The sequence below is a fragment of the Limtongia smithiae genome (genome assembly GCF_038497785.1).
Source record: "Limtongia smithiae strain NRRL Y-17922 unplaced genomic scaffold V1518scaffold_6, whole genome shotgun sequence".
Taxonomy (NCBI): Eukaryota; Fungi; Ascomycota; class Lipomycetes; order Lipomycetales; family Lipomycetaceae; genus Limtongia; species Limtongia smithiae.
In genome coordinates, this window is record NW_027117627.1 from 135,460 (window position 1) to 163,051 (window position 27,592).

Below are 27,592 nucleotides of genomic sequence, written 5' to 3' on the forward strand. Positions count from 1 at the left end.
ATATGCACACTGACAGCAGCGGCAGCAACAAAACACTCGCGACTTGTCTGGCCTGCGAACAAGAGCTGCATATGCGTTTATGTCCGCGCTATAAATAGGCACGCGTGCGCGACGTGCTATTGCCGTTCTAGGTAGTGTCGACACGCCTAAAATCGTCAGTCAGCTAAACACACTCCACGTCCGCGAAACCCCACGCACCTTCTGCAGCAGTCGCTGCTCCAGGTTCGCTCGTCGAAATACCGCGAGATACATCGCCAGGCTTTGCTCCACTACCTGTTGCTTCGTCCGCCGGCCCTCGCAGATGTCCCGCATCATTGCCTCCATGTCCTTCCGTAAAAACGGCTTCGCCAAGCTCTGGTCGATTCCGATCTCGTCGTACCCTTCGACCAGCGCGACCCCCAGCGTCGTCGGGATTAGCTCCTGCTTGCCTTCGCCGCCCCTGCCGCCAATGGCGTTGGCATTCCCGCCGCGACCACCGCGCCCGCCCCGCGCAGCGCCTCGTCCGCCACGACCCCGTCCGCCACGTGCTGCTCCTCTTTGCGCGCCTCCGCGCGCTCCTGCGCGACCGCCTCCTGCGGCCGGTCGCTCAGGCGCGTCGTACGGCGCTGGGTTTGGAAATCGCCCCGGCGCGCCTGCTGGCATCTTCACAACATACTGCCGCTTCAGAACCGTCTCAATATGCTCCGCCATCGTTGCGTCCGTACCAATGCCGTTCGCGTCCATCAGCTGGATCAACTCCGGCTCCGTCAAATACCCTGGCGCCGTCGTTGTGCCTTCTTCGATCGTCGCGCGCTTGATCGGCATCGCCTCGCCTTGTATAAATTCCGGCAGCGCTTGTGTCGTCTGCCACCGGTCGTAGGGATAAACGTCCAGGTAATTGCGTTCTACGACGCGCAATCCGCTCGTGCTGAATCGCTCGCCGCCCCAGTCGAGAACGACCTCTGTACTCTCGCCCTTTGCGTCGTCAGCACAGCACGCAAGAAAGTGCCGCGTCACAAGCTCGTAGACTCGCTTCTCGTCCCTATCCACCGCCGGCTCGCTGACATGCGCAACAGGATGGATAGGTGGATGCGCGTGATCATCGTGTGTGCCCCGTCGCGGTGCTCTATAGCCTCCATTCATCAGGTTGTTCGCAAACCCGCCCCACTGAGTATCTCCTGTTTGTTTCTGTATCAAGGCGCGAAGGTCCATCTCGACTGCGAACTGATCTGTTTCCGTCCTCGGGTAGGATATAAACCCCTTTGTGTAAAGCTTCTCCGCAATGTCCATCACCTTCTTCGCGCTCATACCCAGAAACAACGAACCACGCCGCTGAAGCTCAACTGTCGTCAACGGCAGCGGTCGCCATTTCGACGTCGGCTTCTTCACGACACTCACAATCCGCCCCTCGCCACTCGACATCTCAAGACACCACTGAAACAGCAAAGTAACCACCATCCGATCAAACAGATGCACGCGCTTCCACTTGAAATTCACCTCGATCTGTGTCTTCGAAACCAGTAACTGGATATACCAGAACTTCTCTGGTTTGAAGTTCTGCACGCGCTTGAACCTGTCGACGACGAACCCCAGCGTGGGAAACTGGCATGATCCGTAGGAAATCAGAGCGTCGCCGAGATGTCGCGATGAATTGCGCAAGGACAATGTCTGGAAACGGGTAAAGGCTGCGCCGAGGCGAAGGTCGATCTCGATGCGTGCGTCCACGGCGTCAGAGAGTCTGTAGTCAATATTTCGCGGTGTCCGCGCCGCTTGGTGGATGTGTCTATCACCACAGTTAATATCGTCACCAGAACCTAGCACGCCATCGCATACTGTGCCTCGAGATTGTTAAACATCGCTCGCTTGACCGTCAGCCGGCTATTCTCATTCAACGCGACATTCACCACCTCGACACCAATATGCTCGCCCTCGCGATCGCAATCCGTCCAAACTAGCAGCATCCCCGCGCGGCGCGCCTCTTCACGAATATTCCTCGCTACCGTGGCTTTATCCTCCGCAACAGCAACCTGGATTGGCAGGCGGAACAGCTGCTCGGGCTCGCACGACTGCCAGGAACGGTACTCTGCCGAAAAGTCCGCGGTCGTGAGGTGGCCCACAACCGAGGTCATGGTCACCTCGCAGTCGCCAATTGGTGCGGGGAAGCGGTACGTGAAGTCATAGTTCTTGATGTACTGATTACCGGTATTCCTCTGGGCGTTGTTAGTTTCGACTGTGAAGAAAGCACCAAATACGCACCACAGTGACACGACCGCCGCCGAGTGTGTTGGCGACACTCTTTGCAATGGAGGGTTTCTCGGCAACACAGAGAATTCGCATCAATCAGACTCCTACAGAGCATCACGTAGCCGTTGCTGGATCTAACCTGTCGTGTACACACGCAAAGTGCAGTTCTCGGACGTGCTTGTTTTGGCCACCACGTACCTGGCGCGTCGAAGAGAGGGTAACTCGACTTTCAGCCCCTGCACAAACGCGTACGATCGCAGCTGGGTATGTGGGGGGCATCCTATCCGGCAATGCGCCGCGCCGGTCGTGTTGCCTTTTACATCTTCAGTATGCAGTAAAGTAGATGATATAGTGCCGTTTTAGTATTTTGTTTTAAAAAGAAGAGAAATGTCACTACTCGTCCAGAGATCCTCGCAGGGTCCGACGGCGGGCCGATGGCGATGACGCGCGCGGTCTGCGCCGCAAGCGCGAAAGACAGCACGACGACTGCGACGGCTGCGTCGCGTGAGCTGCGGCTTGCCAGAGCAATACACTGCCGCCATCTAGCAGCGAGATATATTGGCCCGGACGCCTACTACCACACTCTATTCGCACTCTACTGTCAACAGACAGTGCCGCGCGTGGGATCAACGCGGCGCAACCGAAGCGTCGGGCGTAAAAATCGACGCGCGGGCGCTGACACGGACGCGGGGCTTGTGTGCGCATCTGCGCGAAGAGTTTTGTGCGCTTTCTCTTCACCCCGCCCGCACTTCTCTTCCTCCTCTTCCTCCTCTGTCATCGCCAGCTCGCCCTTCTCGCGCTCCCTCTCGCCTTCCCCCCCCCCGCCTGCCTTCCCCGTCCCTCCCCTCTTCTCCCTCTTCCTCCGCCCGCAATCCCGCCGGCAACACCCCTTTCCGTTCCTCCTCCCGCCCGCCGTTCCGCTCCGTCCGCTCCGATCTGCTCCCCCTTCAGATCAACTCTTCCCCCCTGACTCCCGCCCACCTCTCCGCTATCCCGATCTCGGCTCCACGAGCACCCCCGCACACACACACATAACCATGGCCGACATTGATCAGCAGTACGATTCCGCTGCTAACGGTGCCATGATCGAAATGGACGAGGCTGGCGGCTACACCGAAGAAACCTTCGCAGCCGCCCCCCTCACCCTCCGCGCCCTCGTCACCTCCAAGGAGGCCGGCGTCATCATCGGCAAGCAGGGCAAGAACGTTGCCGACCTTCGCGATGCCACTGGCGTCAAGGCCGGCGTCAGCAAGCCTGTGCCCGGCGTGCATGACCGCGTCCTCACTGTCACCGGCACCCTCGATGGCGTCTCCAAGGTACGTTTTCAACTCTGTTAGTATGATTCTTACAGTGCCTTCTCACACTCTCCAGGCCTACTCTATGGCAGCACAGACGCTCATCGAGTCCCCTGCGCCCTCCACCACCCCCGTTGTCTCTGGCGCGACCACCATCCGTCTCCTCATTTCTCACAGTCAGATGGGCACGATCATCGGCCGCCAGGGCAGCAAGATTAAACAGATCCAGGACGACTGCAGCGTGCGTATGGTAGCATCAAAGGATATGCTCCCCAGCTCCACTGAGCGCATCGTCGAGGTCCAGGGCACTGCGGAGTCTATCCGGATGGCTGTGTGGGAGATCGGCAAGTGCCTTGTCGAGGACTGGCAGCGCGGCACCGGCACCATCTTGTACAACCCACAAGCCAAGGAGTACGCTACCGGCACCGGCACGCGAGGCGTGCGCACCGGTAACCCTGCCACAGACTTTGAATCTGAACCCGCCGCCACGGCCGCCGGCGGTTTGGCGGTCGACAGCCCGACCGAGGCCGAGCAGACCCAGAACATCGCGATCCCATCCGACATGGTCGGCTGTATCATCGGTAGGGGCGGCACTAAGATCCAGGAGATCCGCCGTATGAGCGGCGCAAAGATCGCCATTGCCAAACAGCCCCATGACGACTCGGGCGAGCGAATGTTCACCATCCGAGGCACTGCCAACGAGCTCGAACGCGCTCTGTTTCTACTATACCAACAGCTGGAGAATGAGAAAGTTCGCCGGCAGAGCGAGCAGGAGAGCGGTGACCAAGATGGCGAGTAGTCTCGCTCTCTCTTCTTAAACCCGAAAACATCTCTCCTGTTGCTATGCTAATTTCTTTCTTTCTTCTTGTTCGCATCCGCCGCACTCACCCTCATTACCTTTGTCTCTCTTGCGTCCTAATATTTTTCTGCGAGCTCCAAGTCACTAGCGCCACCACACCTATCTTACCTCTTGTACAGTATTTCTTCTCTATCTCCTAGAGCATGCTTCTCCGTCGTCTCTCCCGTCCTCTGGTAGTAGTTATCATACAGTTGCATACATACATCTCTCCGCCGCGCCTCTCTTCGCTCTTAGTTTCTTTTTACTTCTTTCTCGCTTGTGTTACTTTACTACTCTATCTTACTCTGCCATGAGGACTCCCCCAAAAACCACGGCCATCATTGCTCGATATTATCACACTGCTCGCCGTCCATGTCCACTACCAACAACTACCTCCTCCACTCAAAAAGTTAATTTTTCTTTTATATTTCCACAATTTGTGTTTTTTTTCTTAAAAAGAAATAGGAACAATAACCAATATGGGAAAGGTCTTCAAGTTACTGGGAACGGGGTCAAAATTGTTTGATTATTGTTTTGTCCTGTGATAATAGTGTCTTCGTGTGTTACTAACTAACCGTGTTTGTCTCCCTCATCCTCTACGCGCTTCCTATTTATTTTATCTCATCCGCAACTTCTCCTCTTTTTGTATACGACGTTATATATAATTGATTCTTTTCTTATGCTATAGCTATTGAGCCTGTCTTGGAGACTATTCAGCAATAAGCATATCATGCCACGTCGTCACGCATCTAAACTATAGCGTACGATCAAACGCGACTTGTTAATGAATGAGTATAGTTCATGATTTTATTGGCAGACCCAAATACAAGGACAAGGACAGCACAAATACAAATTAAAACAAATACATATTTTTCCCAGCCGAATCTACTGTCTATTGTGGTGGGACAGCAACTTCCTCGACAGCCCGCTTCGGTCTGTAGTCAACACTCTTAGGCTCGAGCACGCTAGGCGCGTCGTCCTTGGGCTCAATAATGGTGACAGCGTCAGGCAGGGTCTTGGCCGGGCCGAGCTTGCCCTCGGTGTCGGTGCCGAGCATGATCTTGACCTTGACGCCAAGAACGCCCTGGCGGAGGAGCACGTGGCGGGTGGCAGTGTCGATGAAGTCTCGCGCGGGCTGGCCAGAGTGAATCATGAAGCCGTCGGTGAACTTCATGCTCTTGGCACGGGCGGCACGCAGCTTGCCGGAAACAACGACTTCAGCGCCCTTAGCACCAGACTCCATGATGTAGCGGAGCACACCGTAGCATGCCCGGCGGACGGCGAGACCGTTGAGCAGCTTGTACTTCAGCGACTCGGCCTGCGCGATGGCGCAGAGACCACGCTGCTGGACCTTCTCGGCATAGATGACAACCTTGTCCTGGTCGAAACGGAAACGCTTCTGCACGAGCGAAGTGAGCTCGCGGACGCGGCGGCCCTGGGGACCGAGGACGTCCTGGGTGTGGGTAGCACGGATAACTGCGCCGAATTAGCACTCTGCTCCGCCTCCGTATACGTACCTGGGAAAACTCACCGATTTCAGTCTTGGTCGCAGCGGAGCGTACCTCGACGCCAGCGTATCCCTCATCGGCAAGCTCACGGGTAAAGAACTCGTTCAGTTCGGCGAAGAAGACACCGTCGGCGACCTGCTTTCTCGTGCGCGAAATCTCGGGAGCCATGTTGATTGTGATAAGGTCGTGAGTTCTGTAGAGACAAATACGCATTAGTGACCACACAGATTATAATAAGGACGATCGCGGCGCGGTATTGGTGGTGGTGGTCATGGAATCGGTGATGCGACTTGTCAATGTAACAGGGATCACCACGCGTCACGCCGCCTCGTCTGCACATCCATCCAAACATATAATTCTAGTAATATGCTGCAATACTCACAATTCAGAACCTGAGGTACGGGAAAAGTGGTCACGGTGGATGCAACGAAGTGAGATGGGAAAAGGAAGAAAGGCGTAAAACTCTCACGATCCTCCGCAAGGTGGCTCTAACGATGGAATAGGGTTCCTGCTTGCGCTTTCTACTTCATCTGCAGCGCGGCGGGGTCGGTAGGAGCTGTTGGGAGGTTTGGTTTCGCTGGGTCGTAGAAAACGCAGTCACGGCGACGAGATACACGAGATAGGGCTTTGCCCTAGTTACGCTTACTGAAGACTCGGGTACTGTACCAAGTCAAACCTCCGGCGTTCGTTGTTACCTCCTGAATCCTCGACCCCTTGCCCGGTGTCCGTAAGTATGATATGCCTGCTCTCTTTTGTGAAAGGCCTTCACAGCAAATTAAAGGAGGACTGGTTTGATGGAATTCTTCAATTCTTCAAGGGGATGCATCCGCGAATTGCCACAGACTGCATAAAGTTGATCTGGAGCGCGCCGGAGCGAAGGCGCGCGCTCACCGCGCACGATAAATTTGGCCGGGAGCACATCACTGGTGACGGGCTCTGGTCTATGATCCCAACATTCCTAACCTGCCACACTTTGGTGGGGCAGGATCACATGAAGCGCTGTCCTTCCAGACGCTCCTCACGCCTGAAAGGTGTGGGCATGCCAGCGCTCTACGCGAAGACGGCTCCATATTGTTGGACTTGGCTTTGCAAGTCATCTTCGAGCGTATTTTCATACGCCGTGCGGATCTGTGACACCGCACCGAAGTCTCGGCTGTCAAAAATCGCGTACAAGCAGCGTTTTGACGCGTTTTGGGAATAGTTCCAGCGCTGATCGTGGGAACCGATTCCGAAGGGGGGGGGGGGTACGCGCGCTGTGTAGACCGGTTATGGTACACATCCATGCACGTGGGCTCATCGGCATGTGTGGTCCCGTTTTACAAAACAAAAATGCCAACCTTAACCAGAGCGCGTCGGCGGCGCGTTGCTGTGACAGCCTCTGTGGATCGCGTCGTGATTAGCGCGCTCTCTCGGATTAGCACGCCGTACCATGAGCATTTACTAGCCTTCACGCCAAAGCGAGTTCATTACGGATTGAGATATGCACGTATGCAGCGTACTCATTTTACAAGATGTGCATGCAAAATGTAATCTCGGTCTTCCAAAAGACAGATATCTTTTGAGCAAGAAATGCTGTCCTCTTTAGACGCAAGTTCGCAAGACCAAAACGCTCGTCATGATAGGGGTTGCATGACAACCACTTACTTTGTCATGACAATACTGAGACGGAAATTTATAAACGGATCCGGTTAATTAAACATGTTAGGCCGTTAAGATTGCGGCCGGGGATAACCGGGGTTTGTATTTTTTATCAGGGCTCTTGTGTGTACGCGTCGGCGTGGGAAAAGAGGGGGGAAAGTTGGAGGCCAAAGTCTGCTTCAACAAACTTGCATGTATGGGACGACTGAGAGCTCTTGCGGCATTTTTAGTTAGAGTATAGATTTACGGCTGGTTCAATAATCAGCACACGGCATTCAAGTTTTTCTATGATCAAGGCGCAGATAGAGTGGTGGAGGTGGCCGGGAAGGGGTTTGCTCGGTGGATGAACTTTTTGGTGCTTCAGAGAGGCAATCTCGCTAAAGGGTTTCTCATGACTCCTTTGTTGATGTTGTTGTGTTCGCTGCTGCGCATTCCGCACGTCAAAAACGTAGTGTGAACCAGCGGGAAAGCCAAAGTGGCGTGGCTGACGTCTGAAGAAGACGGCCGACGCTTTGCCAGCGGGTTTGTCGCTATACGGAGCGTATACAGGCTCCAAGGTGGCTCAAGATCGCGTTGGCGGCAGCGTAGTTAAGACGGACTACGGACTTGACATAGCTCTCAACCAACGCGCGAGCAGAAACTGCACAATTTGGGCTGAGAGAACTATCCTAGTCAACTCGGAACAACACATACCAGCGCCGCATCCGCAACGGCACCGCTCGACGCCCTGCTCTTGCCCAGGGTCGAGGGTACAATATCACCCGCAGCCGCGTCGGCGTAGCATGACAAATGCTGGAGTGAAACCGCTTGCGGACCAGTTGCTGTTGCCCTGCAGCAGTCGCCGGTCGGAAAAAGCGCGGCGGCGGTGTTGCTGACTGCGGACTTGAGAAATACGCGGAAGGGGCGGGGCGCCGGAGATGGCGGACGCGCTGGTTCGGCCGGGCAGGTTCGAGCAGCGCGGGCAACGAACGGTCCTTGCGAAGCAGCGCACCGGGCTGGTGCCTATCCTAGCCTAGCGGGAGTGGACCTATGCCGAAAGAGGGCCAGCGCCAAACCCTGACCGCCCGGGAGGGCACTGCGCACGGACGCGGGTCTGCCGAATTTGGCTGAGCTCGCTGGGTGCAATCTGCATTCCTCACATTCACACTGCGCGCGTGCGCAACAACACGCCGCAAGCGCGTTGTTTGCGCGGTATGGGCCGTTCAGGCCGTCGTCCCCCAAAAACTACATAAACTCTCCCGGCCCGCGTAGCTGCCTCTGCTCCTTTCTTTTGTTCCATCCATCGCTGTCTGCCCTACTCTGGTCGTTCTTTTCAGACTACACAACCACCAACTACACAATATCAACATGAAGTTCTTCGCTGCCATCTACGCCGTTGTCCTCCTGGCCCTGGCCACCTTCGTCGCTGCTCACCTCGATGAGCGCGCGTACGTTACCGTCACCACTATCGAGACGATCACCTCGTGCTCCTCTGAGTACACCCAGTGCACCAAGACCTCTACCTCGGTCATGGCTCTCACCACCTCGTGAGTTCCCCTGTGGTATTTGGTATTTGGTTCTGTTCTTATACTGACTGTTCGATCAGCACTCCCGTCTACACCAACGCCACTACCACCACTATTGCCAACTCTACCTCGCCCGCTGTCGCTACCTTCACTGGTGCTGCCGCTAACGTCAAGGGCTCCGTCTTTGCCGCTGCTGCCGGTGTTGCTGGCGTTCTTGCTCTCGTTTACTAAAGGGATGCGCATCGAGGGCATAAGCGGCTCCAGTGGTAGTTGTGTACGGGAATTAGGCATATTGGTTTGAGTTTGTTCTTCGGCGTTGCTCGTGGAAATGATATATCCCAAGGTGTCTATTTTTTGTTACATTTTGCTATAGAGTTGTATGTAATATTATTTGTTATGAATTGGCATTGATAAATTTTTCTGCAGTCCCTATTGGCGCGTGAAACAGCTGCGCGTCGCAGGGTGACTTAAAAGGGGTGTTTGGGCTCGTGTTCTGTCTCAGCTGCCTGAAACCCTTGACCAGGCAGGTTTCTCCTGTTTGTGCATGTTCAGTATGCGCGCTGCGTCTGCTTTCCCCCGCCCCCCCCCTTCCTCTCCCGCTTCTGCTTGCGCAAAGTAGATTGCGTCTATGTTGTTGCTGGCATATTCACTGGAGCATCCAAGTACTCTTGCCGTGCGGTTTCACACCTCAATGGTCTTGCCAGTCTTGCCAAACCTCCGTGCTGCATCCGTGCTGCAAGCCTGCACAGCTGCTCTTTAGCAAGTTTGCAAATCCACTCCTCCACCTCTAAAAATAGATTGCATCAGAACAACCGAAAGGTCTGATTCGTTGCGCACGAAAGAGGCCAAGGCAAAGCGGTCACACGAGCGTCGCAGCTTCGACCCCCAGCCAAGCGGAGCACAGCCCTCACCGGCGGGCCCAATGATTGCGGAAGTCATGTGGCGCGCAACGCATCGCCATCGGCCATCGCGCAGCGGCGCGGAAATGTCCGACAATAACTGCTTCATGTGGCGCAAAATCAGTGGGGTTAGGGCGTAACGCCAAGCTGCGGCGGCGGAACCTGCGTCTTCCGTCGCTCATTGTGCTTCGCAAGAGACATCGAATGGTGAAAGTTCCTATTTAAGTGCACGATGCAAGAGCAGTCGGAGTTTTGAGCTGCGTGCTTGTCGCGGCAGGCGCAGCGCGCGGAGACCTCACTCACGGTGTTCCCGCCACGCTTTGGCTCAGCTTCCCACGTTCGACCAGGCCACGCAGACGATCGCATCCAACAGCAAGCGAAAGTCAGCCAGCGCCAGCTTCGTTTCTGGCAGATTTTCAGCCTTATGAAAGGAGGCGATGTTGTGCACTCCCGAATAAATTTCACCTGTCCTTTTTGCCTCTCTGCGGACCGGGGAGGGGCTTGCACGTGGTCAGATCGCGACCCATCGCTCTCGACTTCGCGATGTCGTCATCGGCCCTGCGGCGCTATGCGAAGAACCCTGACCTAGTTCAGTCCGGTCACTACTACAAAGAAACCATGTTCACTACGTTTCTTGTTTCAACCGCCTTGTGCACGAAGCTGCTTCCTTTCTACCGTCCAGGTAGTAACTATGCATTCATTAAGAAGACAGCGATTGATACAGCCGCCGGGGCGAAACAAATCGCGTTTAAAACATAAAGCAACAGAAACACACTAAAACACAGAGATTAGATACACAACGATTACACCCGCGTAAAATACACCTTAGTTAGTTTTCAGGGCGCCGTGCTTCTTCGAGTATCCGACCATAAGGTGGCTCAAGTCGCCGACGGGGAGGAGGAAGGGGAAGTCAACGGCAACTAACATGAGCACCAGGAAGATGTAGAAGCCGATGAGTCCGCAAGCCAGCGCAAACCCACCTCCGGCCTTGACTAGTCGACCGGCGATCACAGCTTGGCCGTTGGCGTTGGTGAAATAGGCGCCGGTGAGCATGAGGAAGGTGAATTCGAGGCACACGAACAGAGCCACAAACGCGATGTTGGTGCGGAGCGAGCAGACTAGAAGGATCATCACGGCGAGAGCCCAGAAGAGTAGATAGAATGCAAACGAGGCGTTGAAGCCCTTCGTGGACAAGCCCAGGACCAAGCTTTCGCCAGTAGCCGAGTACGCGCCAACTGAGTTAAACGAGGGAATGAGAGTACCAGCGAGCGAGAACCAAAAGCCGCCAAAGACGCAGAAGACGACGAAGGAGAAGGTGTTGCCGAGGAAGAACTCCAGGATTCCGGAGATGAAGAGCAGCAGGCCGCCGACAAAGATGAAGGCGCCGGTGGATGCAGCGCCGGACTGACCGGCGCCTCTCCAGCCGATGAGATCGCAGCCAAGCGGGCAGATGGACAGAATGTGTCCGAGAATCGCACTGCTCGCGGTCAGCCAAGATTCGTACACCCTGACACCAGACAAACAACTCACAGCGGCGTGGGGTTCGCAAAGGTCTGTCGCAGATTTCCCTTTACACGGCGCTCGGGGGAGAGGTATAGCTTCTCGAAGAGCTCTGGGGTCATGACGACAGAACCAGCTGTGCGGAAACGAGACAGGGCCTCTTCATGATCAGAATTGAGCGAGCCGTCCTCCTTGTTGCGGGCGGCCTCGACGTCGTATGGCGCCTGGGAGGTGGCCGTGTCGACGCTGCCGGTCATTGCGTCCGGTGCCGTGTCCTGCAGCGGCACCGCGGCGGTGTTATAAGTTGCCATTGTTTGTGTGTGCGAACTGATGTTGGTCGCGGCGGGTATAAGTGCGACGAGCAAGGAAGGAGCGACGGTCGATCAGGCAAGAGCGATGTCCAACCGGAAGTCAAGACGAAGAGGCAGGGTCTTCAACGGCGGAGGTCAGCGTGCGGGAGGGCGCGCTTTATAGCAGAGCGACGCATTACCCCGCGGCAGAGGAAGGATGCGATTGGAGGCGGGGAAGCACGCGCCGGCGTCGGCAGCTGGATGTGGCCGCGTCCGGCGGGTGCTTCGAGGAGGGGCAGCGCCAAAGGCGGGGAGGCCGCTGACGGCATGCAATTCAAATCACGTTCACGCTCCCGTCCGCGCGACGTGATGCGGACGTCGATCTCACTGTGCTGCTTCCCCCGCACTGCTGCGGCACACCCTGTGGCCCTTCGCGACCGCGCTGCCACCGCAATCCCTTCACCCACCCTCCCCGCCAGCGCCGCACCGCCCGGAGCAGACGCGCCTCCTGCATCGCCGGGCGAGAGGGATCTGGCCGTTTGCGTGCGGCCGTGCTGGGGTTCATCGCTGCGCTGCGTTGCGTCGTCGCGAAGTCCCAACTCTGCTCCCAACCCCCGCACCTCCGCGCCGGCTCTGCTTGCCCACTCCGCGCGATCGGTGCCTGACACCTGCTGCCGCGGAGCCCGCGTGGCCTCGCCCTCTGGCAGAGGCGTTCATGTTCATGGCATGCACATGCGGGGCGGGGTAAAGCGAAACAGCGAAAAAAGAAGAAATTTCGCAGTCCCGGCGGCGCGCTCGTCCGGAGGAAGGTGTGGCGGTGCCTGCGTCATAGGCGGGGGAATGCGCCACAGGCGGGGCTGAGCACCTCCTGCCCTCCCGCTCTGCTCTCTTCCTGTGGTCACTTCGCGCTCGCACCAATCGTCTACGGTTGCGTCGCCAGAAGTAGCCCGGTCATGGGTCGAACAGCATCGCGCGAGAGGGTCCTTCTGGCGAGGAGAGGCAGCGCGCTGCGAGCCGTGTGTGCACTCTTGCCCGCCTCCACGCCTCCGCACTTTGCGCTGTGACGGACCCTCCCTGAGCGTCGAGGCGCATCGGCGATAAAGATGCCCGCCTCTGCCCCCATGTTTTGGTGTTGCCCCGAAAGCACCCTTACTCCTCACTTCGCAGCGTCGCTTCCGCTTCGCCGACCTCGCTCCCCTTGTGCTCGCGCTGCGTAGTCTGCAAACCGGGAGCGTATATCCAGGTCGGTGTCAAGTCAACTGGCGCAGCTGTAGTTCTGCGCGGCCCATGCCTGGCCAGACGGGCTGCAGGTCGCCATGATCCAGCCAGCTGCCGATGCGATCACTCTTGCGGGAACTCTTCTTGTCAATAAGGACCCCCAAGATGCTGAAGTTGCAAGGTCGCAAAAGCAGGCATGACTCGGTAGCCGCGGCGCCGGCTAAAATCAAGCAAAAATGCCACCACCGAGGCGCCGGTCGACCAACCTCTCTGCTTCTCAAGATATACCCGCGCCGTCTCTCCATAGAACTGACGACACACCTTAAATCATAGAAGCAAGAAGCGATGTCCTCGCTTCTGAGAAACACAGCGGCACGATCGCTACCGGGGCTGTCTCCGTCGTCACTGCTGCTGCTGCGTCTGAGCGTCTTCGGCCGTGTCCGCCCTACAGTTTGCTCGTCGTCGTCCATCGTCCCCGTATTTCTTCATCCCGCATCCACCACCTCACGAAAGTTCTCGTCCACGACTCCCAAAATGACCGATCCTGCTTTGAAAATTGTAAGCTCTCATGCTCCATTTCTGTCTGCTGGCTCATGCCTGTCAATTGCACTATTGCCGCCCCTCCGTGCCTTCTGTCCGTTGTCGGGTAGTCGGAGCGCAGCTCCCCGCCGGCTCGACGGAGCGCGTCTGCGCGTAGACTCAGAAGTCGGGGATCACGATTGTTGACCTGATTCACACTTAGGTTTCCGCCGCCGGCTCTGCCGCTCCTCGTGCTCCCTACAGCCAGGCCATCGCCGTCAATGGTACTTTTCTTCTTGTGATTTGTGACACTGGATAGAACTGACGCAGGCGGTCGTCATGAAGGCTTCATCTACTGCTCCGGCCAAATCCCCATGAAGCCTGATGGCGAGATCATTTTCAACGACATCGGTGCCGCCGCTGTTAGTACTTTTGTATATACACTGCAAGAGATTCATAGCTAACGCCGAATAGCTTCAATGCCTGAACAACCTGAAGATGGTCCTCGAGGCCGGTGGCTCCAACGTCAACAAGATCTTCAAGGGTATGCGCCTCCTCCGCAGGATCCTAGTTGCAATCATCATACTGACCGTGTCGCGCTAGTCAATGTCTACCTGACCGACATGGCAGACTTCGCTGCCGTCAACGTCGTCTACTCCGAGGTGTGTCCGCCTGATATCCATGACCGTGTAGCGGTAGGCTAATAACAAGTTTTAGTTCTTCGGCACCCATCGTCCGGCCAGAACCTGTATCGCCATCAAACAGCTCCCTCTCGGTGCGCCTATCGAGATCGAGTGCATTGCTCTCGAGTAAGCAGCTAGGCATCGCACCATGCCGTCTAGAACTTCGCCATATGGCGTCTATCTAGCTCTCTGTCCAGAGATTTTGAAGATACAATAAAAGTCGTAAATACAATGCTACTTTAGTACAAACAGCAAACCAACTCCGTTCTAAACCCAGAAGAGACACGACCAATATACACTGCAAATAGGTACTGTACATTCTTACAACTCACTACTCCCGTTCGGGACTTCGACTCCGTCCACGACGGCCTGTCCCACGCTTCTTGTTCTCCTGCGGCGGCTCGACAAACGCAAAATCGACGTCTAGGATCTGACCGAGAAGGTCGGCGCCGCGACCGCCTTCAATTGCCTTTCGTGCGTCGTCCTGGTTCTCGTATTCGATCAACGCGTATCCCTTGACGTAACCGGTTCGTCGGTCAAGATTCAGGTGCAGATTTCTGACCTCGCCGAAATCAGAAAAGAAGTCGTTGAGATCCTCCTCCGTGGCCTCTTCGTGCACATTCGTGACGACCACGATCCATCCCTCAATGGCTATTACCACGGTATCAGTATATTCAGCCTCTTCACGCACTGTAACACATCATAGACATACACCGAACTGGTATCGCATCGTACTTGGCTGTGATGGTAGGGACAGAGGGACCTATATACCGCGTTGGGACATCAGCCTTTGTTGTTGCTTTCTTCGCCCTGTGGCTAACAGAGTGCACTTACCGTCCTGATCAATTTCCATAGACTCCTCCATATTGTCTAGCGCACTTTGTTTGTATTGCTGACGATCTCTGTCCACGTCCTCAGCAGGCCAGGGTGCGCTTGCCATCAAGTTGGGTACTTACTCCAAGTTTCACCGCGCCCTCGCGCCAAGTTAACGCGGGTTAGGGTATTCTACGCAATCACAAGGGGTGCGTACTACTAAATATAGGTCAAAGCCCTAATTCCCTGAGGCTCAAATCGGCAGTCACATCTTCTTTAGGAGTTCTCCCATGGCTGTCACGCTTCGTGGTCAGCCCTACCGACGCCGCTACCAAACGCCGCTTCCCTTTTCGACTACGCTTCGACAACCTCCCCGTCGCTCATCGTCGTCCATATCAACACCGTCGCCATGGTTCAGAGACTCACCTACAGAAAGAGAAATCCCTGTATGTTACACCTGCATGGCTACGTCTTGTTCGCTCTCGGTCGCCATTCAGTCGGCTACGCTGGTCCGGTTCTTCGCCGACGTGTCTTCAGTTGTATTAGCAACAGGGAGGCGGAGCAGGCTGGATGGCATGAAATGGAGTAGGCGGACTGCAAATTGAAGGACAGATTGTTAACTAGCGTTTGCTGCAGATAACACCCGGTCGAACAGGGTCAAGATCGTCAAGACCCCCGGCGGCAAGCTTGTCTACCAGCACACAAAGAAGATCCCATCGCGGGTCAAGTGCGGCGGTTGCGAGTCGTTCCTCCCTGGCGTATGTTTTTCTCACGTGTTCACTTTATGGGCGTGGGAACCGGAGTTAACAGTCGACAGATTCCCACCCTCAGACCCAGACAATATGCCACCATCTCCAAGCCTAAGAAGACGGTCCAGCGTGCCTACGGCGGTGTGTACTGTGGCAAGTGCGTCCGCGAGAGGTACATTTCCTAGTTCTGTCCAATTATCAAGATATTTGCAGTTACTAACTGTCTTAGAATCGTCCGTGCCTTCCTGATCGAGGAACAGAAGATCGTCAAGAAGGTCGTGAAGGACAGTGCTGTCGCCCCTAAGGCTGAGAAGCCGAAGAAGAAGGCTTCCAAGAAGTAGAGGACGGTTGTTATATTATAGTCACAAAAGCAGGTTCTTAATGAAAACCATACTGTTCATATCGAAGCATTCCAGTGCCGATGGTCCTATCAGACTTGATATAAAGGAAGGTGATCTCCTTGGGCCGCCTTGCTAAGTACGTGCATGCGAGAGCCACAACATGATCACTGCGCTTTCATGCTCATACTGTGTCGCACATATCTGCGCGCTTGTGTTGACTGTCATCCGCAAGCGTCTTTTATGACTTGGTCTCTGCTCAAACTTGCATGAATTTTAGCTCTTTGCTATGAGAGCTATAACCCTAAGCACGCCCAGCAGCCTAACAGACCAAGATATGAGGGCGGCAGAAGCCGCCCATCAAAGCTCTTCCGGCGTCGGAAAAAGGCATTGATCTACGAAAACGCGGCAATTCGGAAACTCGCGCCGCCGTCTGCGCGGCTCCAAAAACGTGGTGTCTCAAGAGCTTCATGCGCCGTCCGGCGTTGACGTAATTAACGACAATCCTCGCAATGACTGGCTGTCTCGTTTCTCTCTCGGTTCTTGCGTTCTCAGGCACATTGTCGATAGTATTTCTTTGCCCTCTAAAGTCATGACGAACACACCGCTTGCGTTTAACGGGCCACTGGACTGTCCCTACGAGGCTAGTGCGCTTGGATTATGAGTATCGACGAGGCTGCGAGGTATATGCTGACTCGGTCGATTAGGGCCAGGAGATGCTGTACATTCCGCGGTTCAATCGCGGGACCGGGTTTACCATGGCAGAGCGACAGGAGTTTGGAATTGTCGGCTACTTGCCCGCTGCGCTGCAGACGCTGGGTATGCATTGGTTGTGCTGGTATTGGGTGGACTGTGGTGACAAGCTAATAATACTGGCGGTGGATAGAGAACCAGACCGAGCGCGCCTATGACCAGTATTGCTCGCTTAAACGGCCGTTGGAGCAGAACACGTTTTTGATGAGTTTGAAAGTGCAAAACGAGATTTTGTATTTCAGGCTACTGCAGGATCATCTCAAGGAGATGTTCAGTGTGATCTACACCCCGACGGAGGTATGTGCGCGAGTTTGAGACTCGCAGCAGCATGAGCTAACGTCCGACAACAGAGCGAAGCAATTGAGCAATACTCGCGCTTATTCCGCCGTCCCGAAGGTTGCTTTCTAAGCATCAACCATCCGGAGAACATCGAGAACTCCTTGCGGGCGTGGGGCACGGAGCGCGATATCGACTACATCATCGTGAGCGACGGCGAGGAGATTTTAGGAATTGGCGATCAGGGCGCAGGCGCGATTGGGATTTCCAACGCCAAGGCTGTGTTGATGACGTTGTGTGCGGGGGTAAATCCCGAGCGATGCATTCCCGTCGCGTTGGATGTGGGCACGAATAACGAAGCGTTGTTGGCAGATGAGTTGTACCTTGGTAACCGATTCAGTCGCGTTCGCGGAGAGCGTTATGGTATGTTTTGCGTGGTCATCGGTATTTGTGCTATGCTCTAACTGGTATATACAGACGCGTTCGTGGCGAAATTTGTCAACGCGGTGAAGAAGTTGTTCCCCCGCGCAGTGCTTCATTTCGAAGACTTTGGCCTCTCGAACGCGCGACGACTGTTAGATATATACCGGCCCAAGCTTGCGTGCTTCAACGATGATGTGCAAGGAACCGGCGCGGTGACCTTGGGTGCGTTGCTTGCCGCCGTGAAAGTTCTCGGTACTTCAATGGACAAGATTCGGTTCATTATATTCGGCGCTGGAACTGCCGGAACGGTGAGTTTTGGTCGTTCTACGAGTGGGGAATCAGGACTGATAATGGAATAGGGTATTGCAGACCAAATCAAAGCGTATCTGATTGCGGAAGGCGTTCCGGATCAGCAAATCATCGACCACATCTGGCTCGTTGACAAACCGGGTCTACTAATGAAGTCCATGAGCGACTCGCTCACCCCAGCGCAACGCCCGTACGCCGCGACCGACGCGGAATGGGACGGCATCGACACGACCTCTCTCTTGGCAATTGTGCGCAAGATCAAGCCCAATGCGCTGATCGGGTGTTCGACGAAGCCGAAAGCGTTCACGCAGGACGTCCTCCGCGAGATGGCGAAGCACGTCGACCGGCCAATTGTTTTTCCACTAAGCAACCCGACTCGCCTTCATGAGGCTACGCCGACGGAAATCCTAGAAGCCACTGATGGCCGCGCGCTCGTCGCGACAGGATCGCCCTTCGAACCTGTTCAGGGCCGCGTGATCGCCGAGAACAACAATTGTTTCGTCTACCCCGGCATCGGCCTCGGCTCAATCCTCTGCCGCGCCGACCACGTCACGGATAAAATGATCGCCGCGGTCGTGAACAAGCTCGCCGCGCTCGCGCCGTCCGCCAGAGATCCAGACGCACCGTTGTTACCGGATGTCGCGGATATCAGGGAGATATCAGCCCAGATTGCCACTGCGGTTGTGTTGCAGGCTCTCGAGGATGGCACGGCGCAGATTGAAAAGCTGGAGAAGGGGGTGCGTGTACCTCGTGACTTCGAGGGGTGTCTTACGTGGGTCAAGGCGCAGATGTGGGAGCCGCTGTATCGGCCGCTGCGCAGAGTTGCACAAGTGTAGTCTGTTGTTGTCATTCGTGCGCTATAGATCCGATGCACATCGAGAGAGAAGTAGTGTAAGAGTGCGTTGTACGTATGGCGGGCGTGGCATGCGTACCACGTCGTATTGCGTACGCGCCCGGTGCCTTCCGCATCGGGGATATTGAACGCATGCACGGACCCGCGCGCCGCAGTGTTCGGGGTGACGTCATACTGTGTGGCCACTGTGGCATTGCCTCAAGCATCGATAAGTGCATGATGCTGCCTTTGAAGGGCAGAGCGCGATGAGAGGAAGGAGACTGGAGGAAGCAATCAAAGTGTCTGAGCAGGCGCGCAAAGGCGCTGCGGAGAGTGTTTTCTTGTTGTGCCTGGCAGCAGAATAAAAATAGAGTGTCCAGCCACTCCCCACCGGATCCTGGTTCCTTGCTCACCTCCTGACTATCCCTTCAGCCCCCCCACCCCCAACCATCTTCGCCTTCCTTTGACGACCTGCACCCCCCAGCACACGCTTGTCGTCGTCGTTGCCGTCGTTGCCGTCGTCGTCTCCGGAGACTCGTGTTCGTGGGCATCACAATGCCATCAGCCCCTCCTGGCGAGGTGGATGATGCAGCGGCATTATTCGACACCACCACTACCACCACCACCACTACCACCAACATCACACGCACAACGTCAACGTCGGCAACGTCGCCGCAGCAACAGCATCGTGCGTCTATGTATAGTGAATTCGAGTTTGACTATATGCCAAATCCCGGGGACGAGCCGGTGTCGGTCCAGGACTCGCTGCGCGCGCTCGCGCGGCTGGATGTGTTACTGCAGATGCAGATTGCGGTGATTGATCGCTCGTTCGTCCCGCCTCGAGAGGTGCAACATCAGGGACAAGGATCATCAGCAATATCATTACCAGCAACTGCTGGAGAAGTTGCGGTTGAAGGGCCAACTGCAATGGATGCTCCGGGCGCGACCGGCGCCGCAGAGCTGTGTTTTCTCGGTTTTGAGAAGCTAACTGGAAAGGAGAATTACTTCCAATGGCGCTTCCTCATGCAGGCGTGTTTCGTGCAACTCGGCATCTGGTCCCACGTCGCACAAGCACCCTCCTCCGTACCTATCACTACCTCCTCTTCCTCCACCGCGCTCCTCCCCCCCGCTGAGCGCGAAGCCCTCGCGCTCTCCTGCATCACCCTCTCCGTCGCCGCGCCCATCCTCCCACACCTCCGCCACCACCGTACAGGCCACTCTGCATGGCGTGCCCTTGAAACCCGCTACGGCACCGTCTCTCGCCTCGACAGACTCCACATGGACCGCCGCCTCTGTGCGCGCATGGCGCCCGATGTCCCTGTGCGCGGCCAGATCAAGCCGTTGCTCGACGCCGCGGATTATCTCCGCTGGGCGGGCGAACCGGTGTCGGATGATATGCTTGTACGTAGGATACTCGGCGCGTTACCGGATAAGTATGATCCTTTTGTGCGCGCGTTGCCCGACGCAAAGCTTGAGTCGCCTGGTGCTTTGATCCTCGCGTTGATCGATCACGAGGCAGAAGTTGAGCGTGCAGCGACGGAAGCTGCCGAGGTTGCTGCTGCTGCCGCTGAAGCTGTTTCCGCGGCTACGTCTGCGCCGGCACATATGTCACGCGCGTCGTCCATCTGATATTCTCATTTGTATTGTACTTTCCATTGTCGGGATTTCTCATTTTGCATCCACCTGCATGTAACATTTGGTGTTTCCGGGGCTCACTAGATCTGCTTTCTTTTGGTCATTGCATTCACGCGACCTTCTAATTAATATCTACATATAAAAACACAACTAATATCATACAAAAAACTCCTTGTTACTCCATCAGCATCTCCTCAAGCTCCTCGATAGAGACATAGCGCGGTTCCTCGATTTTGCGCTCGTCCTCCTCAATCGTGCGGTAGAACGCGGCCGCCTTGGGGTTTTCAGCCAGCGTCGACACGTTCTTGTCCTTGAGCAGATATTTCCGCCGCTTGGCGTCGCGACGTTGCCGGCGGCGGTCAGCTTCGTAGAGATTCTCGTTGTCAGAGTCTGAGAGGTCGTACAGCCCACCGCTTGCGCGCTTGCGGCGGAAGCCGCCATGGACGCCGCGGATGATGTCATGGACTAGGCGGTCGTCTTTTTCTCGCTCGTCGGCGCTATGATTCGTTAGTGAGGTGCTGACCAGAGATGGCAAGAAACTGAAATACTCACGCATATCGAGCCTGCACGCGTCCACGATTCTCCAGTTCGTCATTCGCGTCGTTCACCATTTTCAACAACTCCGGATCATCCACAATCCCATCCAAATCATCATCATCCTCATCGTCCTCGTCATCATCATGCCCACCTTCAATACCAGCCCACTCGTCCTCCGACTCCTCGGCATGCTCATCAAACATCTCTTTCATCTTCTTGGACTTCTTAAGCTTCTTCATACGCTTCTCAGCTATGCGCTGCGCGCGCATCATTTTCGCGAAGGAGGTCACTTTCAGGTCGCGCGATTTGAGGGAATGAGTGTGGGGTGTCGCTTCCGGGCTTGAGTAGTGTGGTTTCTTGGAGTGGTCGAGGTCGACAAGGAAAGACGATGAGGAGGATGGCGGGGGTGAGTTGAGTGTGTCTGGTGTTATCGTCTTTTTCGATGGCGTTGCGTCATCATCGTCGCCGTGAGCATCGAATTGCGATATGGTTGCGAACGTGGACGAGGGGCCCTGAGACTTGCGCATTGGTGCCATCTGGTATGATCCGCCGGGCGTGTTGACTTCCAGCATCGGCGTATTGTTGTCTCGCAGTGCCGCAAGCCCGCGGTCGCGCTCAGCAGTGGCCAATAGCTTCTCTGCAGATCCGCCAAAGAACTGTGTAAGCCCTGCACCGACGCTTGCTGGTGTCTTTGTCGGTGACGCGACCTCGTCATTATCAACGTCGGTCTGCTCCGCGGACTCGTCGTTGTCTTCGTCTTCATCATGCTCGCTGATCTCGTCTTCGTCCATGAATTCCTCAAGATCAGCTTCATCAAACTCGTCCTCCTCTCCATCTGCATCCCCGCCATTGTCCACCTCTTCGCCGCTATCGTCATCAAGGCCATCCTCCTCCTCAAGCTCACCGCGTCGAATCCGCTCCCTGCGCTCCCGCAACCGCGTCTCCGCCGCATGCTTTCGCTCACGCTCCAGTAATTCCTCGATAATCTGATCCTCCTTCTTCTTCTCCTCGCCCGTAAGAATCTTGCCGCCTTTGGCAATGATTTCAGCTTGTCGAGACTCTTTTTCCATCATCGACTGCTCCTGAATTCGCGACTCAAGCAGATCTTCGAGTTCGCGGTCCGTCATTGCCTTTTTCGGCCGGTTGGTGGAGTTGCTTAGTGAGGACGGGTTGGGAATCTCAGAGGTAGTCGGTGGTAATGCGAATTGTTTCCACGCAGGCATCGCCCGTCGCTGGCCTGCTCTCACGTTCTCGAGAGTGACCTTCACGCGTGGCGGTAACGCGATGCGCGCCATCTTTCCAGGAGACAAAACTTCTAAATCGTCGCCGGACGAATCAGACGAGATTGAACGTTCGTCGTCGGAAATTAGAATCGTCGTAGCAGCGTTTGTTTGCTTGTTCTTGTCGACAAACTTCTCTGACTTTGTCCGTACGGTCCGGATCAGACTCAGCGTATCCTCGGGTAACTTCGTGCGAAGAACTTGCAGCACCGCGCGATCCTGCATCGGCAATGCAGCCGGCGTACGTGGTAATAGCGACTGTCTCTTCTTGGATATTGCGACGATGGCGGCTTCAGCCTTTGCGCGTTCAGTAGCTGCTTCCGCACGGACGCGTTCGGAGGCTTCTTTCGCTACCTCCTCTTCTCTCTTAGCTTCGACATCTTCGCGGAGCGAATTTGCAAGATCAGTCAACATATCCGGAAGGTTTGCATCAAAATCGGAATTCATGTCGTCGTCGGTAATGTCTTCATCAATAATCGAGAACGGCTGCGACACCATCTCCGGCACTGGACTCGCGCGCGTCTGCTGTATATTGTTCTCAGACCGCGAACCACTCGAGGACGATGGTGAACTTGGCGGCGTCGACACAGGGTCGGATTCTGAGGATATGTTCTCGCGAGGTTGTGAGGAGCTAGTTTCCGGAGCGACGAAGCCTTTGTCGTTGGACATGGTGAAGTTGAAGAGAGAAAAGACAGATTCCTTGCTAGTTTTGCCGAGGGTTACTGGCTCGAGTGCGAGTTGGCGGTCTATTCTAGTAAGCAGGCTGTAACACAGAGGAGGCACATCTACGTACTTCGTTCGATCCGCGCCTGTTCACGGCTCATTTCCTCCAATGCCTTTTTACTAGCCTGCACAATGTTAGCTGTATCTCACGTAATTGTCACACCACAATTTACCTTGCGTGGCTTCCTGTGCCTCTCTTCTTCCTCCTCAAGCAACAATTGCTCCTCAAGCTCTTTCTCAAGCCTCTTGCGTCGCCTCTCCTCCTTCCGCCGCTTCTTTGTTGCCGCCTTGCGCTGCTTCTCGGCCTCGATGCGCGCATTTCGCTGTTCGCGCGCGCCTTGGACGAAGTTCTTGTCGTTGAGCAAGTCCTTGATGTTCCCGGCTTCGTCGTTGGAAAGTCCGGAGTCACTGTCGTGGATGGAAGATGTGAACGGATTTTCTGACTCGTCAGAAGAGTCGGAAGACGATGATGGCGTGGTGGTCTTCTTCATTGTCGCGCGCACGCGTTTTGTAAGAGTTTTCCGAGTCAGAGTCTTCTTGGTCCGCGCGGACACAGGATTTTCCGTGCCGGAACCACTCGACGATTCGGAGGAGCTCTCGCTGCTAGACTTCTTTGGCTTCGGCGACGGCGGCGGCGGACTCTCGTAGTCGCTTTCGCTTTCTCCGGATGCAATAAATTCCTTGGACGCGAACGTCTTCTTCGGCTCTAGTGTCTGGGATTTCGATTTTGACTTGGACGAGTGCTTGTTCCGGTGCTTCTTCTTTCTGGCAAGTACGTCACGATGCGACTTGACGGCTAGTGCTGGCGACGAAGGCATCTTGGCGACTGGTGTGGATTCTGTGTCATCTCTGTCGCTAGTAGCCGCGTTCTGTTCGGCGCTCGTGGAAGGAGTGGTGTTCTTCGCCGTCAGAGCGCCAAAGAGAAGTTTCGTTCGTACCGCGGCGTAATTCGTCGCGATAACTGTACGGGTATCTCCCTCGTTGTCGCTATCCCCTTTGTCATCATCATCAGTACGGACTACCTCTTTATGCCTCCCTTCTCTCTCGCGCCGCCGCCGTAATAATGCCGCGAGACCGGACTTCCGTCGCGGGATCACAGGATCCTCATCTTCATGCCGCTGCGCGGAGCCATCGCTATCTTCGTCGGGGACAGTACGCTTAGGGAACGTCTTATTCGGCACATCGTCCTCATTATCAGAGGAAGACGCTATCAGCCGACGAACGCGCGAGCGCGGGGTAAGTTGGCTACTTCCTTGACTTGATTTTACCGGCGAGGGTGTGACCGTCCTTCTTCTCGCACTAGTCGTAGGCGATTCACCTCCTGCATCGGAATCATCGGCACCCGCAGCGAATAACGAGACAATCCCGCGGTCATTGATACTACTGCGCGGAGCTGCATCCTCCGCGACACGCCTATGTGACGCGTCGTCGGCGTGCTTGTCTCTGTCGCTGTCACTATCGAGTGTGAATAACTCTGTAGCCTCGCTCATTGTCACAAGTCGGGGTGTCGCAATCCGTCGCGCGGTGGCCAGATCGTTGCGTCCGCGAGAGTTGCGAGCACGACGCTGTCAATGCGTAGGAATGGTAGCTTGATGTGGGCGAATTTCGAGCCGGGTAAAACGCGGTCGCGACTCGCGACGCGTTTGTTGGGAGTTTACAGATTAATTATGCGGGCAGGGCAGCACAGCCGGTACGGTCGGTCAGATACAGTCAGCATTCTGCAGTCAATGCCATCTTAGCGATCTTGTCTGACAGTCAATTGGCCACTGCAAGCGGTGGCTGCAAAGATACAGCGAGTTAAATGTGAAGCTTATATTGTCAAATCTCGTTCGTCTGCAAAGCGACGCAAGCAAACACAAATCGAACCCCTCCACCTGGTATTGTAGCCCATCTGTCTAAATATTCCCCCTCTAAGACTAAGACTTCTTCGGTTCATTTGCCTGAAGGACAGACTTGATCGCCGGACGCTCAGTGATCTTTGTCAACCACTCGCTCACAAGCGGCGAGCTCGTGACGTCGAACTGCTCCGGAGTAAGCACGGCCTTCATGACCGAGTACCAAGGCAAGAACGACAAGTCCGCGTACGAGTATTTGTTGCCGACGAGCCACGGGCCGTCAGTGTCGGGGTATATCTCTTTCTCCTTCGCGAGGATCGACTCCAGCACGGTAGTGACACGAATTACTTCCTTGACGTAGCGCCCGACAGCGGAAGGAAGTTTCTCCTCATGGGCCCTGATGAACCACACAACCTGGCCGAAGTAGGGGCCCTGCCCGGTGGTCTGGAAGTAGAGGTACTGCCTGGCGTGCCAATACTCGGGCGTATCGGGGGCGAAGCTGATCTTGTACTCGGTGTCGTACTTCTCGACGAGATACTCCACAATCGCACCAGACTCCCAGAGCGTGAGGTTAGTGTTGGGGTCCTGGATAGAGGGAAGACGGCCATTGGGATTAATGGCGAGGTACTTCGCCTGCTTGACCTCCGAGAACTCTATTGGGGCGTGTTCGAACGGCAGGTCAAGCTCCTTCAGGACGAAAGCGACCTTGGGAGGGTTAGGTCCCCGGCTACCCCAGAGAACGATTGGCTTGAGAGACATTGCAGTTGAGAAGGAAGGAAGAGGCAATTGAAAGAGTACGAAGGAAGAATTACGAGGCAATGGGAGAGGGGGCCTAAATAGAGGCGCAGTGGAAACCCTCAGCACGCCATGGAAGCTCAATATCGAGGATGAAGTGGACCCTTGGTTAGTAAGCGCTGCTTAGCCGCTGCCGGGACGGCGCCCACGAGCTCGTATCGTTGACTCTCTACTTCCCCTGCGCCCATGCTTGCGATTTTGAGGCGATAAGTTCGGCTTGTACATCACCGCAGGTCGATAGAATTCAATTCGCATGGACAGGACTGCGGGGGCCAGATGCGGCACGCGGCGGCTGCACCTGTCGCGATGAATCGCAAACCCCACAAGCGCTTCCGCCCGGCGCACGCACACAAACAATTCTAATGCCTCACCTCCACCCGATTCTACGCATATATATATGCATGCAATTCATCCCACGACAACCCAATTAATGCAAATCCGAACGCCGGTCTCTCCTTCCATGCCCTCATACCCCGCCGCACTCTGTAGCTCCCTCATCTCCTCCCGACTCAGAGCGAGCTTCCAAACGGGCTTGTGCAGCCGCAACAGCGTGCCTTTCGCCAGAGACTTGTCATCCATCATTGTCGTCACCAGCGACGACGTCGATGGTGCTGCGGTGGTCGTGGATGAGGATGCGGGCCCGTCAGAGCTGAACATCGCGTTCGAAGAGTTTGTGCTTTCAAACAGTAACACCCACGCGGTTGTCCCCACTCCAGGCTCATGTCTGACCACCCCGTCCTCATGCCCGGCGCTGATCTGCAGCTGCAACCGCGCAAGCGTGAATCCCGCGTAGTTCCGGCTGCCGTGCAGGTATCCTCTGTTCTCGACCACGACCTTCCACATCTCGTAGTGCATGTTCCATATCGGCGTGCGCCGTTTCACGGTAGGTGCTGAAACAGGCGCGGCAGCAGTGGCCGAGGCAATCGCGTTTAGTTGTGCGTCGCTGTGTATTTTCAGCACCCATGAGGATACAAGCCCACTAATCGCCCCCTCTGACGTCGCTACACCCGTACCAGTCACCATGGCTGACGCAGGCTTGGCCATGCCAAATCGTCCACCCGACGGTGAATTGAACTGTGCGTCGAAGTGGTCATCAGTCAGTGCACTCAGCCCCTTGCGACCCTGAATCAGCTCTGATAACGATACCGCCGAGATGGCGGACTTCGACCTTTGCGTATTCCCCCCGGTCTCGGACTCAGCCTTGATCGTAGTGACAAACCGGGATTTAGTTCCCGGTGGTGGTGGCTGACACCAGTACATTGCCTGTGCCGTGCTCTTGTCGGGGTCGGGTATACTTGAGAACTCTTCCTCGTCGTTGTAGGAACCAATGTGGCGATCGACCTTGTCATACGAGGATTGCGTATTCGTTCGCAGATTCTCGTCCTCGGGGCGATCAAACTGGGAACTCCGCTCATCGCTCTCGAGATCAGATGATTGACCCTCGACTATCGAGTCTGTGAGCTCGTCCGCCTTGCGCTTTAGTTGTTCGCTTATGCGTGTTGATAACAAATCACGACTTTGCCGATGCACAATCTGTTCAGAACGGGAACGCTGCGATTCGAGAAATTGAACGTCGACAAAGTCATGACCGCCTTGTAACGCAGACCCTGGAGAATCTTCATCCTCCTCCACCGCGTCGCTGAACTCGTCATCGTTCTCCTGTCGCTGCCGTACCAACAATTGCGCAGCATGCGTCGTATCCACAGACGTCGCGTTCTCGGGCCGCGGCGGCACAGCGACAAATCGCGGCTTTCGCTGCGCAGAACTTCCCCATTGTCCATGCGAATTCCGCTGTGTATTCCCGCCGTCGTTATCGTTTTCGACGTACTCGATTTTCTCGGGGGACGAAGAGCTCTCGCGCTCGTCAATGTCGCTACTCGCCTCGTTCCGTGGCGGTCGTTGGCCGGACAGGGGTGCAACTGGGGTCGCCCGGACGAACCGCGGGCGCGATGACGACGACTTTGGGGCGCGCGTGTTTTTTAGCGGAAACCCACGTCCTCGACGCATGGCTTGATACACAGATAATCGCCAATCAGTCAAGTCCCAGGCGCCATCGCCGTCGTGGAACCGCAGATCAATAAATTGGGACCGGTGTTAGATGTGTGCGGCGCAGGCGTCGGGAGATGAGCGCGATGTAAAAGCGTGGGGCAGATCGTGGAGGCCTTTTCCCTTGCTGGC

General features: G+C 55.7%; 12 protein-coding genes across 12 annotated transcripts; 5 read left to right on the forward strand and 7 right to left on the reverse strand.

The window, feature by feature from the left end:
- Positions 1-116: 116 nt before the first annotated feature.
- Positions 117-2,316, reverse strand: V1518DRAFT_373806 (DNA topoisomerase; the record flags this gene model as incomplete). The annotated part of the gene is made up of 4 exons (XM_066901440.1): positions 117-146; positions 199-1,762; positions 1,813-2,189; positions 2,236-2,316. 4 exons carry the CDS (start codon positions 2,314-2,316, stop codon positions 117-119), a joined length of 2,052 nt encoding a protein of 683 aa, XP_066759314.1.
- Positions 2,317-3,260: 944 nt separating this feature from the next.
- On the forward strand, positions 3,261-4,317 carry V1518DRAFT_405523 (uncharacterized protein; the record flags this gene model as incomplete). The annotated part of the gene is made up of 2 exons (XM_066901921.1): positions 3,261-3,539; positions 3,595-4,317. The coding sequence occupies 2 exons, from the start codon at positions 3,261-3,263 to the stop codon at positions 4,315-4,317; spliced, it is 1,002 nt and encodes a 333-aa protein (XP_066759315.1).
- A 931-nt stretch (positions 4,318-5,248) lies between these two features.
- On the reverse strand, positions 5,249-6,032 carry V1518DRAFT_427360 (40S ribosomal protein uS3; the record flags this gene model as incomplete). The annotated part of the gene is made up of 2 exons (XM_066906030.1): positions 5,249-5,832; positions 5,888-6,032. The coding sequence occupies 2 exons, from the start codon at positions 6,030-6,032 to the stop codon at positions 5,249-5,251; spliced, it is 729 nt and encodes a 242-aa protein (XP_066759316.1).
- A 2,670-nt stretch (positions 6,033-8,702) lies between these two features.
- V1518DRAFT_416691 (uncharacterized protein) lies at positions 8,703-9,437 on the forward strand. The gene is made up of 2 exons (XM_066904104.1): positions 8,703-9,028; positions 9,088-9,437. Exons 1-2 carry the CDS (start codon positions 8,850-8,852, stop codon positions 9,236-9,238), a joined length of 330 nt encoding a protein of 109 aa, XP_066759317.1. The 5' UTR covers positions 8,703-8,849; the 3' UTR covers positions 9,239-9,437.
- A 1,294-nt stretch (positions 9,438-10,731) lies between these two features.
- Positions 10,732-11,717, reverse strand: V1518DRAFT_427362 (GPR1/FUN34/yaaH family-domain-containing protein; the record flags this gene model as incomplete). Its single annotated transcript, XM_066906031.1, has 2 exons — positions 10,732-11,383; positions 11,437-11,717. 2 exons carry the CDS (start codon positions 11,715-11,717, stop codon positions 10,732-10,734), a joined length of 933 nt encoding a protein of 310 aa, XP_066759318.1.
- A 1,657-nt stretch (positions 11,718-13,374) lies between these two features.
- Positions 13,375-14,425, forward strand: V1518DRAFT_416702 (Endoribonuclease L-PSP/chorismate mutase-like protein). The gene is made up of 6 exons (XM_066904105.1): positions 13,375-13,472; positions 13,657-13,717; positions 13,779-13,855; positions 13,908-13,977; positions 14,037-14,095; positions 14,151-14,425. The coding sequence occupies exons 1-6, from the start codon at positions 13,449-13,451 to the stop codon at positions 14,244-14,246; spliced, it is 387 nt and encodes a 128-aa protein (XP_066759319.1). The 5' UTR covers positions 13,375-13,448; the 3' UTR covers positions 14,247-14,425.
- Positions 14,299-15,060, reverse strand: V1518DRAFT_416706 (uncharacterized protein). The gene is made up of 3 exons (XM_066904106.1): positions 14,951-15,060; positions 14,829-14,879; positions 14,299-14,767 (listed from the first exon to the last, which is right to left on the reverse strand). Exons 1-3 carry the CDS (start codon positions 15,054-15,056, stop codon positions 14,448-14,450), a joined length of 477 nt encoding a protein of 158 aa, XP_066759320.1. The 5' UTR covers positions 15,057-15,060; the 3' UTR covers positions 14,299-14,447.
- On the forward strand, positions 14,987-16,085 carry V1518DRAFT_416709 (60S ribosomal protein eL34). Its single transcript, XM_066904107.1, has 6 exons — positions 14,987-15,064; positions 15,116-15,138; positions 15,195-15,375; positions 15,566-15,687; positions 15,747-15,850; positions 15,908-16,085. Exons 3-6 carry the CDS (start codon positions 15,339-15,341, stop codon positions 16,017-16,019), a joined length of 375 nt encoding a protein of 124 aa, XP_066759321.1. The 5' UTR covers positions 14,987-15,064; positions 15,116-15,138; positions 15,195-15,338; the 3' UTR covers positions 16,020-16,085.
- Positions 16,086-16,171: 86 nt separating this feature from the next.
- V1518DRAFT_416713 (malate dehydrogenase) lies at positions 16,172-19,020 on the forward strand. Its single transcript, XM_066904108.1, has 6 exons — positions 16,172-16,659; positions 16,724-16,835; positions 16,903-17,066; positions 17,120-17,468; positions 17,523-17,776; positions 17,828-19,020. Exons 1-6 carry the CDS (start codon positions 16,609-16,611, stop codon positions 18,611-18,613), a joined length of 1,716 nt encoding a protein of 571 aa, XP_066759322.1. The 5' UTR covers positions 16,172-16,608; the 3' UTR covers positions 18,614-19,020.
- A 1,267-nt stretch (positions 19,021-20,287) lies between these two features.
- On the reverse strand, positions 20,288-24,368 carry V1518DRAFT_416717 (MRC1-like domain-containing protein). Its single transcript, XM_066904109.1, has 4 exons — positions 22,958-24,368; positions 22,855-22,909; positions 20,797-22,807; positions 20,288-20,741 (listed from the first exon to the last, which is right to left on the reverse strand). Exons 1-4 carry the CDS (start codon positions 24,272-24,274, stop codon positions 20,420-20,422), a joined length of 3,705 nt encoding a protein of 1,234 aa, XP_066759323.1. The 5' UTR covers positions 24,275-24,368; the 3' UTR covers positions 20,288-20,419.
- A 213-nt stretch (positions 24,369-24,581) lies between these two features.
- V1518DRAFT_416721 (glutathione S-transferase) lies at positions 24,582-25,412 on the reverse strand. The gene has a single exon (XM_066904110.1). It carries the CDS (start codon positions 25,376-25,378, stop codon positions 24,701-24,703), a length of 678 nt encoding a protein of 225 aa, XP_066759324.1. The 5' UTR covers positions 25,379-25,412; the 3' UTR covers positions 24,582-24,700.
- A 27-nt stretch (positions 25,413-25,439) lies between these two features.
- V1518DRAFT_416722 (uncharacterized protein) lies at positions 25,440-27,559 on the reverse strand. Its single transcript, XM_066904111.1, has one exon. The coding sequence runs from the start codon at positions 27,419-27,421 to the stop codon at positions 25,823-25,825; it is 1,599 nt and encodes a 532-aa protein (XP_066759325.1). The 5' UTR covers positions 27,422-27,559; the 3' UTR covers positions 25,440-25,822.
- Positions 27,560-27,592: the final 33 nt, after the last annotated feature.

Bases quoted from the DNA above. Each gene is read 5' to 3' on its own strand.
- V1518DRAFT_416691 (XM_066904104.1), top strand. From the start codon at position 8,850: ATGAAGTTCTTCGCTGCCATCTACGCCGTTGTCCTCCTGGCCCTGGCC. The intron at 9,029-9,087 runs GTGAGTTCCCCT...CTGTTCGATCAG, and splicing joins GTCATGGCTCTCACCACCTC to CACTCCCGTCTACACCAACG.
- V1518DRAFT_416702 (XM_066904105.1), top strand. From the start codon at position 13,449: ATGACCGATCCTGCTTTGAAAATT. The intron at 13,473-13,656 runs GTAAGCTCTCAT...ATTCACACTTAG, and splicing joins CCGATCCTGCTTTGAAAATT to GTTTCCGCCGCCGGCTCTGC. The intron at 13,718-13,778 runs GTACTTTTCTTC...GTCGTCATGAAG, and splicing joins CCAGGCCATCGCCGTCAATG to GCTTCATCTACTGCTCCGGC.
- V1518DRAFT_416706 (XM_066904106.1), bottom strand. From the start codon at position 15,056: ATGGCAAGCGCACCCTGGCCTGCTGAGGACGTGGACAGAGATCGTCAG. The intron at 14,880-14,950 runs GTAAGTGCACTC...CGCGGTATATAG, and splicing joins TATGGAAATTGATCAGGACG to GTCCCTCTGTCCCTACCATC. The intron at 14,768-14,828 runs GTATGTCTATGA...CCGTGGTAATAG, and splicing joins CGATGCGATACCAGTTCGGT to CCATTGAGGGATGGATCGTG.
- V1518DRAFT_416709 (XM_066904107.1), top strand. From the start codon at position 15,339: ATGGTTCAGAGACTCACCTACAGAAAGAGAAATCCCT. The intron at 15,688-15,746 runs GTATGTTTTTCT...AACAGTCGACAG, and splicing joins GCGAGTCGTTCCTCCCTGGC to ATTCCCACCCTCAGACCCAG. The intron at 15,851-15,907 runs GTACATTTCCTA...TAACTGTCTTAG, and splicing joins GGCAAGTGCGTCCGCGAGAG to AATCGTCCGTGCCTTCCTGA.
- V1518DRAFT_416713 (XM_066904108.1), top strand. From the start codon at position 16,609: ATGACGAACACACCGCTTGCGTTTAACGGGCCACTGGACTGTCCCTAC. The intron at 16,660-16,723 runs GCTAGTGCGCTT...TCGGTCGATTAG, and splicing joins CACTGGACTGTCCCTACGAG to GGCCAGGAGATGCTGTACAT. The intron at 17,469-17,522 runs GTATGTTTTGCG...TGGTATATACAG, and splicing joins CGTTCGCGGAGAGCGTTATG to ACGCGTTCGTGGCGAAATTT.
- V1518DRAFT_416717 (XM_066904109.1), bottom strand. From the start codon at position 24,274: ATGAGCGAGGCTACAGAGTTATTCACACTCGATAGTGACAGCGACAGA. The intron at 22,910-22,957 runs GTAAATTGTGGT...AACATTGTGCAG, and splicing joins GGCACAGGAAGCCACGCAAG to GCTAGTAAAAAGGCATTGGA. The intron at 20,742-20,796 runs GTGAGTATTTCA...AACGAATCATAG, and splicing joins CGCGTGCAGGCTCGATATGC to CGCCGACGAGCGAGAAAAAG.
- V1518DRAFT_416721 (XM_066904110.1), bottom strand. From the start codon at position 25,378: ATGTCTCTCAAGCCAATCGTTCTCTGGGGTAGCCGGGGACCTAACCCT.
- V1518DRAFT_416722 (XM_066904111.1), bottom strand. From the start codon at position 27,421: ATGCGTCGAGGACGTGGGTTTCCGCTAAAAAACACGCGCGCCCCAAAG.